The 15309-nt window shown below is 36.8% G+C and overlaps 1 protein-coding gene across 5 annotated transcripts in view; it reads left to right on the forward strand.

Annotated features, from left to right (window-relative positions):
- The first annotated feature begins 1443 nt into the window (after positions 1-1443).
- The window catches only part of ccdc175 (coiled-coil domain containing 175), a 24664-nt gene continuing 10798 nt past the window's right edge, over positions 1444-15309 (forward strand). For 3 of the 5 annotated variants that reach the window (XR_015513123.1, XR_015513124.1, XR_015513122.1), the window contains exons 1-14: positions 1548-1749; positions 1926-2011; positions 2380-2491; positions 2663-2798; positions 4881-5109; positions 5201-5323; positions 5412-5521; positions 5616-5697; positions 8021-8157; positions 8259-8369; positions 8449-8520; positions 10656-10791; positions 10868-10996; positions 11077-11232. Coding sequence is in view for 2 of the 5 variants with exons in the window: in XM_087290174.1 (XP_087146300.1) it covers positions 1683-1749; positions 1926-2011; positions 2380-2491; positions 2663-2798; positions 4881-5109; positions 5201-5323; positions 5412-5521; positions 5616-5697; positions 8021-8157; positions 8259-8369; positions 8449-8520; positions 10656-10791; positions 10868-10996; positions 11094-11232 (1669 nt within the window). In the remaining 3 variants the exon portion in view is untranslated. Of the gene's footprint in view, positions 1750-1925; positions 2012-2379; positions 2492-2662; positions 2799-4880; positions 5110-5200; positions 5324-5411; positions 5522-5615; positions 5698-8020; positions 8158-8258; positions 8370-8448; positions 8521-10655; positions 10792-10867; positions 10997-11076; positions 11233-15309 lie in introns of all 5 variants that reach the window. The other 2 variants (XM_087290174.1, XM_087290175.1) reach the window with 2 other exon arrangements.

The following is a 15309-nucleotide window of genomic DNA, read 5'->3' on the forward strand; positions in this document are numbered from 1 at the left end:
TAGATAGATAGATAGATAGATAGATAGATAGATAGATAGATAGATAGATAGATAGATAGATAGATAGATAGATAGATAGATAGATAGATAGATGTGTCTGCAATGAGGTCTTATCATGCGGTCTATGCCACTACATATTGATTACGGGTTGGGCCGATAAACGATATTGTATTGAACCGCAATACAATTTGTCAATAACAATGATAAGCTCTGGACTTTAATCTGAGAGCCAATCACACAGCAGAAACGTGCAAAAATGAATCTAAAAGTGTGTCTGTATTAGAGATGTACCGAGTTTTCGGCCACCGAAAATTTATCGGCCAAAAAACGAAAATTTATTGGTCATTTAATCATGGACCCTCTAATTTTGTGGCTTTAGTAATTGTTAGGGTACTCTTTTAAATCTGGAAGCATTAACAACATATCAAAATACATATCGCTATCGTTCAAAATGGAAAATAGTTATCGAGATTGCATTGAAACAAGGATATTAAGGATATTAGTTACAGTTCCCTTTATGAAAAGCCATAATAACTGTACCATGATTCTTTTAGCAGACTGATTATAAGCACAATTTTAATACAGGGAAAATAAAATATGGGTAACAAAACCTAATAAATTTGTGATTACCATTATTTATTAATTTATTTAAGCATGGTTAACTTTTAGGTTTAATGCAGATGCTTTACATACAACAACAAGCTGTATAGGGGAGCGTGGGCAGACTGTTGGACACCAATTAAACTAACAAAATAATTGCAGGATTTTGAGTGTAATGTTGGGAACTTTTTAAATAAAATGTTTTAAATGGAAATATTTTTAATAGAAAAAAAACTGTTTTATTGCTAATAATGCAAATAAATGCATTGTATAATAATGCAAATAAATCCAAATGTGTTTATCCAATAGATAAATACATAAATATGATGTGCTATGTAGATTAAAAGAAATAGCTACTGAGGAAATACACTATTTAAAGTAATCTGAATTTAAATGAAGTGTGTGAAATCTGCCTTTTTAAGCATGTGTTACAACTAACCCCCTCATACAACTTGCCCCACTGGTGGGATAAATAGTAACATTTTTACACCTGGCCCTTTTGGAAATACTGCACAGAAACCATAGATCCAGCGGTGATACTTGCAGTGCTTATTTGTAGGAGAAGCTTGTGCGTTGCTGTTAAAAAATATGGTCTATGCCCATTACTTTTTTCATTATTTGGCCAAAACCAAAAGTGTTACTTTGCCCACCGCTCTCCCCTACCATTTCAATTTCACTATTACACATACCATAACTTTTATAAAATACAAAGTGGCCAAAGTTCCTTGTATTGAAACAGAATGGGCTACTATACTAATACTACTGAATAAGATTAAAGTGAATAGGCTTTTATTTTTAAAATAAACAGAGTATATATGATAGGAAGGTAGAGATAAAAAAGACAGACAAGACTTCAGAGTAAGACTTCACTATTTTTACAATATGTGTTTATTTCCATACTCTGTAGCTGTGATTTTGCTAATTGCAAAATGAAGTGAGGAAAAAGCAGATTATATACTGGGTACTTGCTGTGACGGTCGTCATGCCAACATGTTCAGTACACAGATGAACTGGGAGTCAAACTGTTGTGTCGGATACGTCGTCTGTTGCACCGATTGATGATAAAATAATAATTTAACGATATGGCGACTTGTTTGGTGCCGGACTTCCCAGCTGTAAGGATTGTTTTAGAACATTTGAGCGAGTTAGGTAAGATACTTTGGTGTGGCAAAAGTAGCCCTAATCGCCAACTAGCGGTGAAAACGTAGATCGCTTCAAATCACAATATTTCATTTTGTGAAATGTAAAATGTTAACATTACGTCATAATAAACATTTTAGGAATTGATTTGTTGTAGCTACTTGTGATTTAACGACATTTTACAGATAAACGCCTAAGAGAAGAAGGGGTTTCGTTTAGTCAAGAAGCGAGTCATCACCTGACAGAGACAGCTGAAGCCATTAAAGAGCTGGTATTTACTAAATTAATATCATTTACATATATTTAAATGAGCTCATTTATCATTAACTCATACTTAATCATGTAAATCTGATTCATGCTTTTTATTGCACTTGTTTGCAAAACAATGACATGAATATCAAGCAGGCCTTGTCATGCTATATAGCAATATAGCATGCAAATAACATAACGAGTCAAATAACATAACGTTATTGTTTTCTTAAATCATGTCCTTAACATGCTACCAATAATGAAATTAAAATATTAGATGGAATTTATATTTGCCACAATATCATAAATATTTAAACAACATACTCTTCACCTTGTTAGTTGTAAAAACGTATTTCCAATTAAATAAAAATGTTTCCAATCCAATTCTAGGAATCGGCTAGGAAAGCAGCCCGTGAGAGACTTGAAGTTGAAACTATTGAGACAAGCAAGCTTCGACATCGCAAAGTGAATTTACAAGATGACATCAAACGTGAAATAGCAGGTCATACACAAATCCCTTGAAATATGATAAATCCCTTAAATGTAGTCCTAATTAAATGTTGGCCAGAGCTCAGTCAGAAACTCACCTGAAACACGATGGATGGAGGAGTAGTGTAAACTGTTTGGGAAGCTTTTAGTTGTTTGTTTGTTTGTTTGTTGTTGTCTTTTTCAGTTTGTGTCACTGCAGCTAGAGAAAGCAATGCTACGGCGTTAAATCGACTTCGGTCTGAGCTGAAAGCTGCTGTGGACGACATACAATCCATGGAGGATAAGCAACAACTCATTGAACAAGAAAATGCTGCACTCCTGTGAGTATTCAAACAATTTAAACCACGAGGATCATGGGAAATGTAGTTCATCTTGCTATTTGTACTATTACGGTGCTCATCATATACATTTTTTCTTTCGATCTCTAAAGATACCCACATGAAAAAAATAATAATAATTTACTGTATGGTAAATACAAGAGTTTTTTTTAACACACTTTATTATAAGATGATAGTGCTGTATATATTTTAGCCTAATATTTATGTTAAAATTAAGTATTAATTTTAAAACTAGCATACTGTAGTGTATTATTAGCAATAATCAACTGATAAACATGAATAAATACTTTTGTAAACTTAGATTTTTAGTACAGTAAAATATATTGTACTGTCTGCCATGTAGTTGAGAAAAAAATGTGGTCATTTATATTATAATAGCAGTTGTATTACCACAACATATTAATTCAAACACTACAGAATTTTCTACGAATTGCTATAGTATTTATAGTTTATTTTAGTATAGTATCGCTACTTTCAAGAAACGACTAAAAACTCAACTATTTAGTCTCCACTACACTTCCTAATCTGTAATTGCCTCTCTGAATATCACACTAACTGTACAAAAAAAAAAATAAAAAATAAAATAAATAAATTATAAAAAAAAATACTAATACTACTAATACTTCCCTTCTTAGACTTTACAGACCTGAAACTTGCTTATAGCACTTATTCATTGTTGCTCGTGGTTGTGTAAATTGCTTCCTTGTCCTCATTTGTAAGTCGCTTTGGATAAAAGCGTCTGCTAAATGACTAAATGTAAATGTATTTCTTTTTTCATGTGTGTATCCAGCGCAGGTAGGGAGATTATTATTTTCTTTAAACCAGTGTGAAATGTTGGAGAAATTGGTTTCAAAATACTTGTTTTGAGTGCAAAGAACACATCTGTGAATACAAATTCTGAAACAAATGACTCAAATTAAACTTTATTTTAATTTTATTTTAGTTCCATGTACACATTAACAAGATATTACCACACAACATACAATACATCATTTTTAGGTGCATCTCCCTCCCCGCTGGACTTATTTAATGAGCTAATGGCCACCATTATAGAAGAATTTCACATTTTATTTGTCCTGCAAATAGGAACTCTAAAATCTGATGGCAGCAGTTAAAACACATAGTACAATGAGATTTCCAGGGTACATAGGATACCCTGAGCTCTCTTTAAAACATATTTAATATTACCATATTTTGGACCAGTTTGGTTAAAACCTATAATCTTGCCTGCCACCTTCACAAGGCTACTCAACCTGTTCTTATTTAACAAACTCAGATTACCGTACCAAGCTACAACTCAGAAAGATAAAACGGATTCAATAATTTTTTATAAAACTGTCATCATAGAGGTACAAACCTGAAACGATAGGTGTCCTCAGGAAAAAACTGTCTTTGTTGAACTTTTTTTTATAGACAGCCTGGGTGTTAGGTTGAAATGTCAACATATTGTCAATAATGACCCCCAGATAGTTATGTTTGTCAACAAATTCAATGTCAAAACCTTTAATATTTGTTATGCTGGGGGTAGGAGAAGCCTTCCTGTAATCTATCACTATGTCTTTTGTTTTATTTGCATTCAACTGGAGAGAAAAGAATGGTAGCCTGTTCCCCCCCCACTGAAAAAAAAAATATATAATAATACATTTTTTTACAATTATTAAGTCTGAATTCTGAGTTATTTAGTCAGAAATTCCGGGTTATAAAGTCAGAATTCTGAGTTATAAAGTCAGAATTTAAAGTTATAAATTCAGAATTCCAAGTTAATAAGTCAGAATTCCGAGTTAAAAAGTCAGAATTCCATGTAAGTCAGAATTCCGAGTTAAGTCAGAATTCTGAGCTGACAATACTGACTTTATAACTTTTTTTTTACATTGTATTTATTCATTTATTTATTTTTTATTCAGTGGTGGCAACGGGCTTTCATAGAAAATCTATCACACCAGGAAGTAAATTCTTCCACAACAGGGCCATGGCCCAAATCCTGATCATGGAGGAAACAAAATCATCAGCATATTTTATAACATGACAAGTGATACAATGAAACCTATGTCTGTTATATTTCAGTCAGGGGAGAGAAAACATTACAAGAAACTATGAAGATGCTGTTGATCAGCTGAACCAGATGCTGTCGAAGAAAGTTGATACACAGATGCTGCTCAAAGAAAAACAGAATGAGATCCAGTCATTAAAGGACAAAATCGCCCAGGTGGAAATGGCTCAACAGATCCTGAAAGAAAACAGGATTCAGAGAAACAAAATATTTACAGAAAGCAAACACTCTGTGCAAAAGGAGGTAATCTGAGCATATGTGTTTTATCTTGTTTGTTTTTAAAGGTAGATTTTCACATCAAGACTGTTGTTAAATTCACATTTTCCCTCTTTAGCTAGAGCAAATTGTTCTTAAGATAAAAGAACAAAGAAAAATCAATGCAGAAACACGGAGGGAAACAGACAGCATTACATCAGAGCTCCAAGACAAGGAGGACACAGTGACACAATGTGAAAACGTAAGCATCTACACACACTGCAAAATGTCAAACCAAACTGAAAATAATGTTGATATGGGATGATTTGCATGGTGTGCATTCTTTTCAGCACATCTCCCAACTGGAGAAAAACATCGCCAAGCTGACCGCATCTAAAGTTCACTGCCAAGAAAGACTTCATAAAGCGATTGGCAAAACAGAGGAACTTGAATGTCAAAAGTAACCTCTATAAAGCACTTCAAAAACATTTGTCTTCTTCGGTTTCCTTCACCCTTGGTCAAAAGAAATCTGCTTTGTTATTCATAATCAACAGGGAGTTTCATGAGCGAGAACTGCTTGAATTGGCAGAAGCATTTGAACAGAAAGTTCAGGCCATACAGGAGCAGATTGAAAAGGTAAGTCTATGCGATTGTGAAACTCCTGATATTAAATGAATGGCTGTTTAATACACTCTTTTCGGAAAGGATCAAAACCCTCAAATCTCCGTCTTTAGATGTCAGATCTGAAGCATCGATTTCCTGCCTCTGACTGGTCCCGCTGAGCAGCGTCACATTGAGCTTTTAAAATGCTTTCCTTCAAAGACACAATGTGCATAGATGACCTTTAATACAGCTGAGTGCTGGACGGCCCTTAGATGTTCTAGAGTTCAGGCAGTCAATAGATGTGCGGCTGGTCTGGATGTATGAACACCCAGCTATCTGTCCACCCATCTATCTATCTAGATTAGTATACTAGTAGTACAAGCTACAAGAAGTGGCTACCTTATTATTGTTAATTACTCACTAAATTTCCTTCAGCTTATTCCCTGCTTTATCAGGGGTCACCTCATAGAATGAATCACCAATTAATCTGGGATATATATTTTACCTGGTGCAACCTAGCCCTGAGAGTATAACCCTCAGTGCTGGGAAACACCCACACTCTCCCCCAATCACACACTACAGTCAATTTAGCTGATTGGAAACCAGCGCACCCAAAGGAAACCCACAAAGTCATAGGGGAGAACATGCAAACTCGCTTAGGGTGAGTATTCACCACAAACAAAGGCATGTTTTAATGATATCGACACGATCTTCAATACATCCTACTACAGGACAGCAGAAATCATGTTCATGAGCTAATTATTAAAAAACGTATTATCAAAGAAGTATGAAGCAGGGGTTGTTCACACAGAAGGTGTGTTTACTTTCTAATGTGCTACTTTTTTATTGTTTTTCAATGCAAACACGTGCTTGATAGGCGTGTGTGACTGTTCCACTTTTGTCTGCTGTTTTTTGAAGTGCTGCGCATGTGAGGGACACATTTTTTAGATGCTGTGTCAAGTAAATAGATCTATAACATCCAAACACAATGCAGCATTGCTCAGTTCCATAGCAGTGGACCAATAAGAAGAGCTCAGAGGTAGGGCAAGCGTTGCAAGTTTTTGTTTACAGGTGCTCAGTGGCTGTCTGGATACCCTTGTGCTTTATGATGTGCCTTTTTTAACCATTCCAAACCGATTTTTAGAAGCAAGGACACATTCAGTGTGAGCCCTAAGACCCAATCTCAATACTATTTTTGTACCCCTTCCCTTCTCCCTTGAAACAGAGTGTAAAGGGGAAGGGCTTCAAATTTTATTTTGTAAGAAACGGCACATCACTATAACATGCACACATCAGCATATGTCGTTGCGATCTCTTGCTTAATATGAGATCAACGATGGCGGCTGCTGTAGTTACAGGAGTTATTATTAGGTATTATGGACAGCCAAATTTAGAGGTTTTTATTTTAGCGATTTTTCTTTTAAAGCATGACGGTAAAACACAAACGTGGTTATGAATGTATTCACACATATGCTTGTTTGTTGTAAAAATTCATAATAATGACAAAAAATACTAATTTGTGTATCTCCTGACTTCCGTGTGCAGCCATGCTGCCACTGTAGATGGTGTATTTTGGAAAATTTTTGTACCCCTTGGATTCTAGCCCTTCCCCTTAGCCCTACGCATTCAAGCTAAAGAGAATTGGGACTCCCCTAGCTCTTCACATGAACACGCAAAACAAGAGGTAAGGGGAAGGGCTAACGGGGTAAAATTGGGATTGGGCCTAAAATATATTAAATTGAAATAAGACACTGAAGCAAATGCTGATGAGAGACAAGAGCAATGCAGCAAGAAAGCAGCAGACCTTTTATGCCACAGTCCTCCTCTTCCAGTTCTTCCACTGAGAAGCAGCAGCTGTTTTATCATGCTAAATACATTTAGGGGTTCTGTTCTAATGCTGCTCTGTGCAGTCTAATAAAACACACAACATATTAAATGTTGTGTTTCCCTTTTTTCTATAAAACTAAAAATCAACAAAGGGCATGGTTCATGTAATCATTATTTGTTTGGCTTTGAGCAAACATAAATCTTTCCAAGTACTAGGTTCCGGCTAGAAGGGCATCCACTGTGTAAAACATATGCCGAAACAGTATGGTTCATTCTGCTGTGATAAGGAACTAATCTAAAGGACAATGAATGAATAAACATAAATCAATATAGAACACAGTTTTTTGTATTTTTGATGTTTTTTATGAAAAACATCTTCTATATTGTGCCTATAAGACAGGATTTTAAATTTCAATGATTTGTCTTGAATGATTTGGATTGCCCATCTATCCCCTATAGAGCAGGGTGAAATATAAGTCAGTTCTGAAAGCGTTACCTAACACTGTAAGAGGCTGTGATTTCTCCTCAGATTGAGAATGAGCTGGGGGAAGAGCAGAAAGTGAAAAGTGCTTTATCAGAGCAGTGCGCTAAACTGTCAGACATCTTCAGTGCTCAGAGCAGAGAGGAAGATGACATGATCGCTGAACAAAACAGTCTGTCCAAACGGTACATCCGTCACTTCAGTACAATTTCTTCTCTGCTTTATCACCATTACTAACTTCAAAATTCTCTCTTTTTAAAATAATTGTTTTGTACGTTTGTTCCAGGTTAGAGGAGAGCAAACAGATACAGGACGAAGACATTATATCCATTGCAAAACTTAAATATGCAATCAAAAACATTAAAAGAGAGACAGGACAGCTTCATGATGCCAACATGTATGGCTCTGTCTGTCTGTTGTCTTGTGGCTTTGTTTTACTATAGTGCTTTACAACCTTTTGTATGCTTTTCTCTCAGAATCAGTGCAGATGTGTTCAGAAAGTCCACGTTGGAACTGGAAGGTCAATTGGCCAAACACAACATAAGCAGGTCAGTTTATCATTATTTTATTATATTCTAGCTTATAGTTTAGAACAGGAGTGCCCAAACTAGGTCCTGGAGGGCCGGAGTCCTGTAGATTTTAGCTCCAACTTGCATCAAAACACCTGCATGGATGTTTAAGCTTAGTACAGGGGTGACAAACCCTGTTCCTGGAGATCTACCTTCCTGCAGATTTCAGTCGCAACCTATATCAAACACACCTACCTGTAATTATCCAGTGCTGTTTAGGTCCTAATTAATTGGTTCATGTGTGTTTGATCAGGGTTGGAGCTGAACTTTGCATGAAGGTAGATCTCCAGGAATTGGGTTGAGCACCTCTGGCCTTGTAAGAGCTTGATTCACTAGCTCAGGTGTGTGTGTGTGTGTGTGTATATATATATATATATATATATATATATATATATATATATATATATATATATATATATATATATATATATATATATATATATATGTGAGAATTAAAAAAAAAAAACATGAAAATGTATTTACCATTTACTCACCCTCACATGGTTCCAAACTAAAGATAATTAAATAAAGATAAAGAATGTTGAAAACTAAAAAACTAAAATATAATATGGAGGTTGAAATCGGTTTCCAAGATTTTCCAAAATATCTTCTTTTGTGTGAAACTGTAGGAATACAAGAAAATAAAAATAAAAAATACATAAAAAATACAAACAAGTTTGGAACAATAAGGTGAGAAAAATAATGACAGAATTTTCATTTTTGAGTGAACCATACCTTTAAATTTTAAACCTACAGTGGTTGAAAAAGCTTAATGTGCTGCAATTTAAGAACACATGCAATTACAAAAACATCAGCAAATTACAAAAAGATCTTCATATGTTTGACAGCACGTGCTGCTGCAAATTCTTACAATGCAAACTCATAAAAAAACGTGCTGCATTTTCCACAACACAAACATTAATAAAACCAGTGCATGTTCTTACAACACTTGCAAAAAGAACGGAACACAACAGAAATGCTTCAAAGAGACCCAAAAACGTGACAGATGTCTCTGTGCCGTGACTATTGCTCAATGAAGTTGTAGATGATATTTGAAAGGTGAGTTTTTTGTTTGTATATTTCAATATCCTTATTCCCGTGTCTTTAGTATTTATTAGCCTAAATAACAATAACTTAAATAGCCGGGTCAGTCACGTTTTAGGGCCTTCTTGAAACATTTCTTTTGTGTTGTGAGAAAAAAGTAGTGTGTTTTTGTTAAATGCTTGCGTTGTTAGAAAATGCAGCTTGTTTTTGGTTTTTTATTTGTTTGCATTGTGCCAATTTGCAGAATTAGTGCTGTCAAACTGATGAAGATCAATTTGCTGGCATTTGTTGTAATTGCATGTGTTCTGTAACAGCACGTTAAGCTCTCTCAGCCACCGTAGAAACCTCATAAACTGGCACTTTATAAATTGCAAAACCAACGGATGCTTTGTTTACAGTATATTCAATATATTGCCTAAAAACAGGAAGCATTTTATATTCAATAATTACTGAAGTTTAAAAAAATCCTAGTTGCCTTACATTTTTTCATCTGAATCAATTTAACTGTCAATTAAACTTATATAATGTTAAACTGATTTAAAACAGCTTGTGTAACTTATAAAATTAAGTTAGAACATGATTAACTTAGTTTAATAGGTTACAATGACCTAAAACATGCTGTCAGGACTAATTGATCATATAGTTTTTATTATTTTTATATTTTAAAGTCTAAATTGTTTCAAGATAAAAAGTTATTAAATTATACTGTTTACTAAATTATGCAAAATGCTGCCATACTGTGAAAATTTTATATTTTTATTTAATTTAAAAACAGAAATGTAAATAAACATCTATTCTACAAACAACAATTAAGTTGAAATGTTATAGGTTCATTTGTAAATTGATTTATTTACATTTATATTTTTAATTCATTGATCGTAACACTAATTTACCAAAACGAATGCATTTAAACAATGTTTTAAAAGGTTTTAATTTCTGTTCAGCATGATCTGCAATTTAAAATAAAGACGGCCATTAATCTGTTTGACCAAGTGAACTCTATACATTACATCAGTCCCCTTCAAATCTTTCTCTTCATGGTCATTATCACATGCATTTTTTGTACCCAGGCCAGAATTTGAAGCTGAAAGAGAGAAAATACGTCAATCTTTGAAAACTCTTAAAGAGGAACATGAGCAGCATGTAAAAGAGATGAATACGGCAATCGAACAAACACAGAAGAGATATGAAGAGCTTCTCAAGGAGGTCTGACAGATGCACAGAAGAGCTGGCAGTACATCACATCACTGTATCCTTCTAATGCATGATGTTGTTTTTGTAGGAGAAGAAACTCCAGGACCATACATTATTGAATTCAGTGATAGAGGGTCTTACAAATGAACTGACCAGCACAGAGGAAGACGGAAAACAAATGGAAACTAACTACCAGGCTGAACTTCAACAGCTTACAGTAGCAGAGAATCACATTCTTATGAATAAACTCTTAATTTAAGGTGGCCATTGTTTAGATAATTAAAACAAATAATGTAGCTTTTGTGTTTGAATAGAGGGAGGCAGAATCAATCACTCAAACTCAAATGGAGAAGGAGCAGGAGCTCAAAGTTCAGGAGTCAAGTTTAGAGATGGCAGAGTCTCAGTTTGACACTGAGCGTCTCAAACATCAGACTTTAAAGAGACAAATATCAGGTAAAGGCTTCATTTCTATTCTCCTCGTGTAGCTCAACACTGCACCACACCTTAGGCGTAGAGTCATAAATAGGCCGGCCTGTTGTTTCCCAGCTAGCATTGTGTTCCACATGTCAGTTTCTTCATGTGCCTTGATTTACAATGTATTGCGTGTGTAACGGAGGCCAGCTAGTGAGTGCTGTGCAGGTAAACCTCACTCCTCTGACCTCTAAAGGTGCTCTGGCGACAGATGCTAGAGGCCATGGACTCTAGCCTCCTTGTTAGAGCAATCGACACCCATGCGGAAGGTCGCCGGTTCGATCCCAGCTCGGAGGGGGTTGGGTGTTGTAGGACTGGTGGGGTTACATTGATGCCGTGATCCGGATAAGAGTGAGGTTTAGGGGGTGAGTGTAATGGAGGCCAGCTAGTGAGTTCTGTGCAGGTAAACCTCACTCCTCTGACCTCTAAAGGTGCTCTAAAGGTGCTCTTAGCCTCCTTGGTAGAGCACCCGACTCTCATGCAGAAGGTCGTCGGTTCGATACCAGCTCGGAGTGGGTTTTGTGGTGTAGGACCGGCGGGGTTACACGTAAAATCAGAGTTATTGCTTAATATGCATTAGTAAATTCAATGGCAATTTAATAACTGAAAATCTAGATGTTCTTGTAAGTATTCATTCATTCAGTTTCTTTTCAGTTTAGTCCCTTTATTATTTAGGGGTCGCCGAAATGAACCGCCAACTTATCCAGCTTATGTTTTACGTAGCAGATGCCTATACCCTGGATGCCCAAAACACCCATACACTTTCAATCACACATATACACTACGGATAATTTAGCTACACAATTCACCTATAGCGCATGTCTTTGGGCTTGTGGCATCAGCACTGTAAACATTGCAACAACATGCTATGGACTACAAACCTCCAGCTGTTGCCACAATTTCAAAGTGCAGATATTGTGTAAACATCACTTTAAAATCATTCAGTTGAGTTTGATTTAAACAATTAAAAGCATATTAGGCATCAAACAACATCACAATCTCTTTAAGAGTAATACGCTTAAGTGTCCTCCTAGGTTTCAGTTCATGGCAGCAGGTAAACACGATGGGGATGCTTCCCTGCTTCAGCCTATGTAACCCAGTGAGCAATAAAACAATGCAGTCTGTAGCACATCCTTGTTTTGTCTGTAGCAGTGTTGTCCCGATACTGAAGTTTTAAAAGGTCCATTTCCTGCTAACATTTAAGCGCAGCTGATCGCGTTCATAAACAGCGCTGATTTGCCTTTGTTCACCAGTGCATAACAGACATGACTGTGATTGGCCGTGAAGGTAATCAGTTCACCGCTCTTCACAGATTGCAAACACAGATAGATGGACGATGGAGCGTTTTAAAGTCGATTTATCAGAGGATCGCTCGTTTGTGTTTGCACTTGGTAAACAGTGGTGGGTCACCTGATGAACTTCTCGGCCAATCACAGTCATTTCTGTTGAGCACGTGAACACAATGGTAAATCATGTAATGTAATGTGTATTTATATAGCGCATTTATTGTGTATGGCCATACACCCAAAGCACTTCACAATCATGTGGGGGGGTCTCTCCACACCACCACCGGTGTACAGCATCCACCTGGATGATGCGATGGCAGCCACAGGACAACGGCGCCAGTGTGCTCACCACACACCAGCTATTGGTGGAGTGGAGAGACAATGATAGAGCCAACTCAGTGGAAGGGGATGATTGGGAGGCCATGATCATAAGGGCCGATAGAGGGACTTTGGCCAGGACACCGGGTCTACACCCTTACTCTTTCACAAGAAGTGCCATGGGATTTTTAATGACCACAGAGAATCAGGACCTCGGTTTAACGTCTCATCTGAAAGATGGCACCCACTGCATATTAGGCATCAAACAACATTGCAATGAAGTGTCCCCTTCACTTTTACTGGGGCATTAGGACTCACACAGACCCCAGGTTGAGCGCCCCCTGCTGGCCTCAGTAACACCACTTCTAACAGCAACCTACTGTTCCCTAGTGGTCTCCCATCCAGGTACTGACCAGGCTCAGCCCTGCTTAGCTTCAGTGAGTAACCGGTCTTGGGCTGCAGGGTGATATGGCTGTGGTGTTTAAGAACGCCATCAACAATGCTTAAATGTTAACGGGAAATTGACTTTTTTTTACATTTCAGTTTCAAAATTTTGTATTGTGACAAGTCTAATATAGTGAAAGAATCAATTCATTAACTTAAGTTTGATAAAGTCATCTAGAATGTGTGTTTGGGAAAGAAAACATTAGCTAATTAGTGCCATTTCCCTTAACTTAGCTGAAAATGAGGTCCAATATTCATTTTTATTTTCACTGTTCATTCAAAAAGGATGTTCTGGTCACTTGGAAAGCGGTGATATAATAAATTTTTGTCACTTTCTCTTTGCTGATAAGATAAACAGCCAGGTACAAAACATTCCTTTGTTGTGACTCAGGCGATACTTCTTACAGCAGCCTCGATTTTGCTGTTTAAAATGGCGACCGCATGAAATCAGTCTATTACTGAAATGTGTATATTCTATACAAAGTGCGAAGCAGATAATTCTATTGTCATGAATCGCGGTGCGCTTGCGGCATTCGAAAAAGTTCAGGGGCCTCATGTACGAAGACTTGCGTGGAAATCTTACTAAAACATTGCGTACGCACAAAGCTGTAAATGTGCGTACGCAGAAAAAAATTCAGATGTATGAAACGCTGCGTACGCCGAATCTCACGCATATTCTTTTGTACATCCGAATGAACGTGAAACGCTTCACGCAGCATGCACGAGCACAAAACCCCTCCCTGCCTCCTCCCCCATATGAATATGCTAATGACTATGCTAATGGAAAAACCCAACGAAAAAGCAATGGCAAAATCAAGCAAAAAGAGAAACTTTGAACAGAATGTGAATTGGAGGTGCTGCTTTCGGAAGTAGACCGGAGAAAAGCGGTGTTATTTGCAAGTTTGTTCTCCGGAATTAACAACAAAAGAAAAAAAATAGAGTGGGAGAGTTTAGCTGATGCGGTTAACACAGTTGGGTCTGAACATCGCACTGAGTGCATTAAAAAAAGAAATAGTGTGGTTTATATCTGTAAAATGTTGCAGTACCCTTAACAGTCTCAGTGGCGCACCTCGTAAGACGCATGTGATCATGTATTGACACGTTCGAGCATGAGCTCGGTTCGAATCCAGCGTCTGATGAACTCTTTCTTCTTTTTTTCCCCGCTACATATCAGATTTTGCCCACTATTTATCACGAGAAAGACAAGTAGGAATCATCAATAAGTTTGTGCATCATATTTTATTTGCACATTTATTGAATGGAAATGTTTCTGATTCACGCATGCAAATTCATCTTCAGACAGTGTCTTTATAGCAATGCGCGTGCGGTAGGTAGCTCAGATTACATTGGGAAAACAGGCGACTGCTGCAAATTGTGCTTTAATGTTTGGCTGGTCAACTGTATGGTATGGAAACCTTATATACCTGCTAGATGAACCCGTCTCATACAGGTGCCATTGCAAGGCTCAGACACTTTGTAGAGAGGAATTTAACACAACTGCCTCTAGGAGTCGCCAATGGAAATAAAACAGACACGCACAAAAAATGTGCGTACGCCTGCCAGAAAGCTGCCGTGAAGCTGTGCACATTCCCACATTCAGTTCATTGTTAGTAAATCCAAACGTGAGCGATTCTGAGCGTGAAACCTGGTGTACGCAAAGTTTTTTTTGTGTACGCAGCGTTGATACATGAGGCCCCAGATGTTTTTAAACTAGTAGTACTTGGAAAATCTCCTAACGTGCAAGTTGCGCGCCTCCATTGGAAATGACAAACTTACATCCAAAGCTTATTGACACTGCTTCCAAGACGCGCGCTCAGCAGCCACATTTTGATAAACTATAGCCATCTTATCAAACTTCATATTGAACTTTTTTTTTTTTTTTTTTACTGACAATGGTGTTGGTCGATAAATACCGATACCAATTTTATCGCCCAGACCTAGGTTTACACATATACTTGTAAACAAACAGTTTTACTTTGCATTTTTAATAGATTTTGCTTACAAATGTCGA

This window comes from Danio rerio, chromosome 17 (assembly GCF_052040795.2).
Source record: "Danio rerio strain M-AB ecotype USA chromosome 17, GRCz13ab, whole genome shotgun sequence".
Lineage (NCBI taxonomy): Eukaryota > Metazoa > Chordata > Actinopteri > Cypriniformes > Danionidae > Danio > Danio rerio.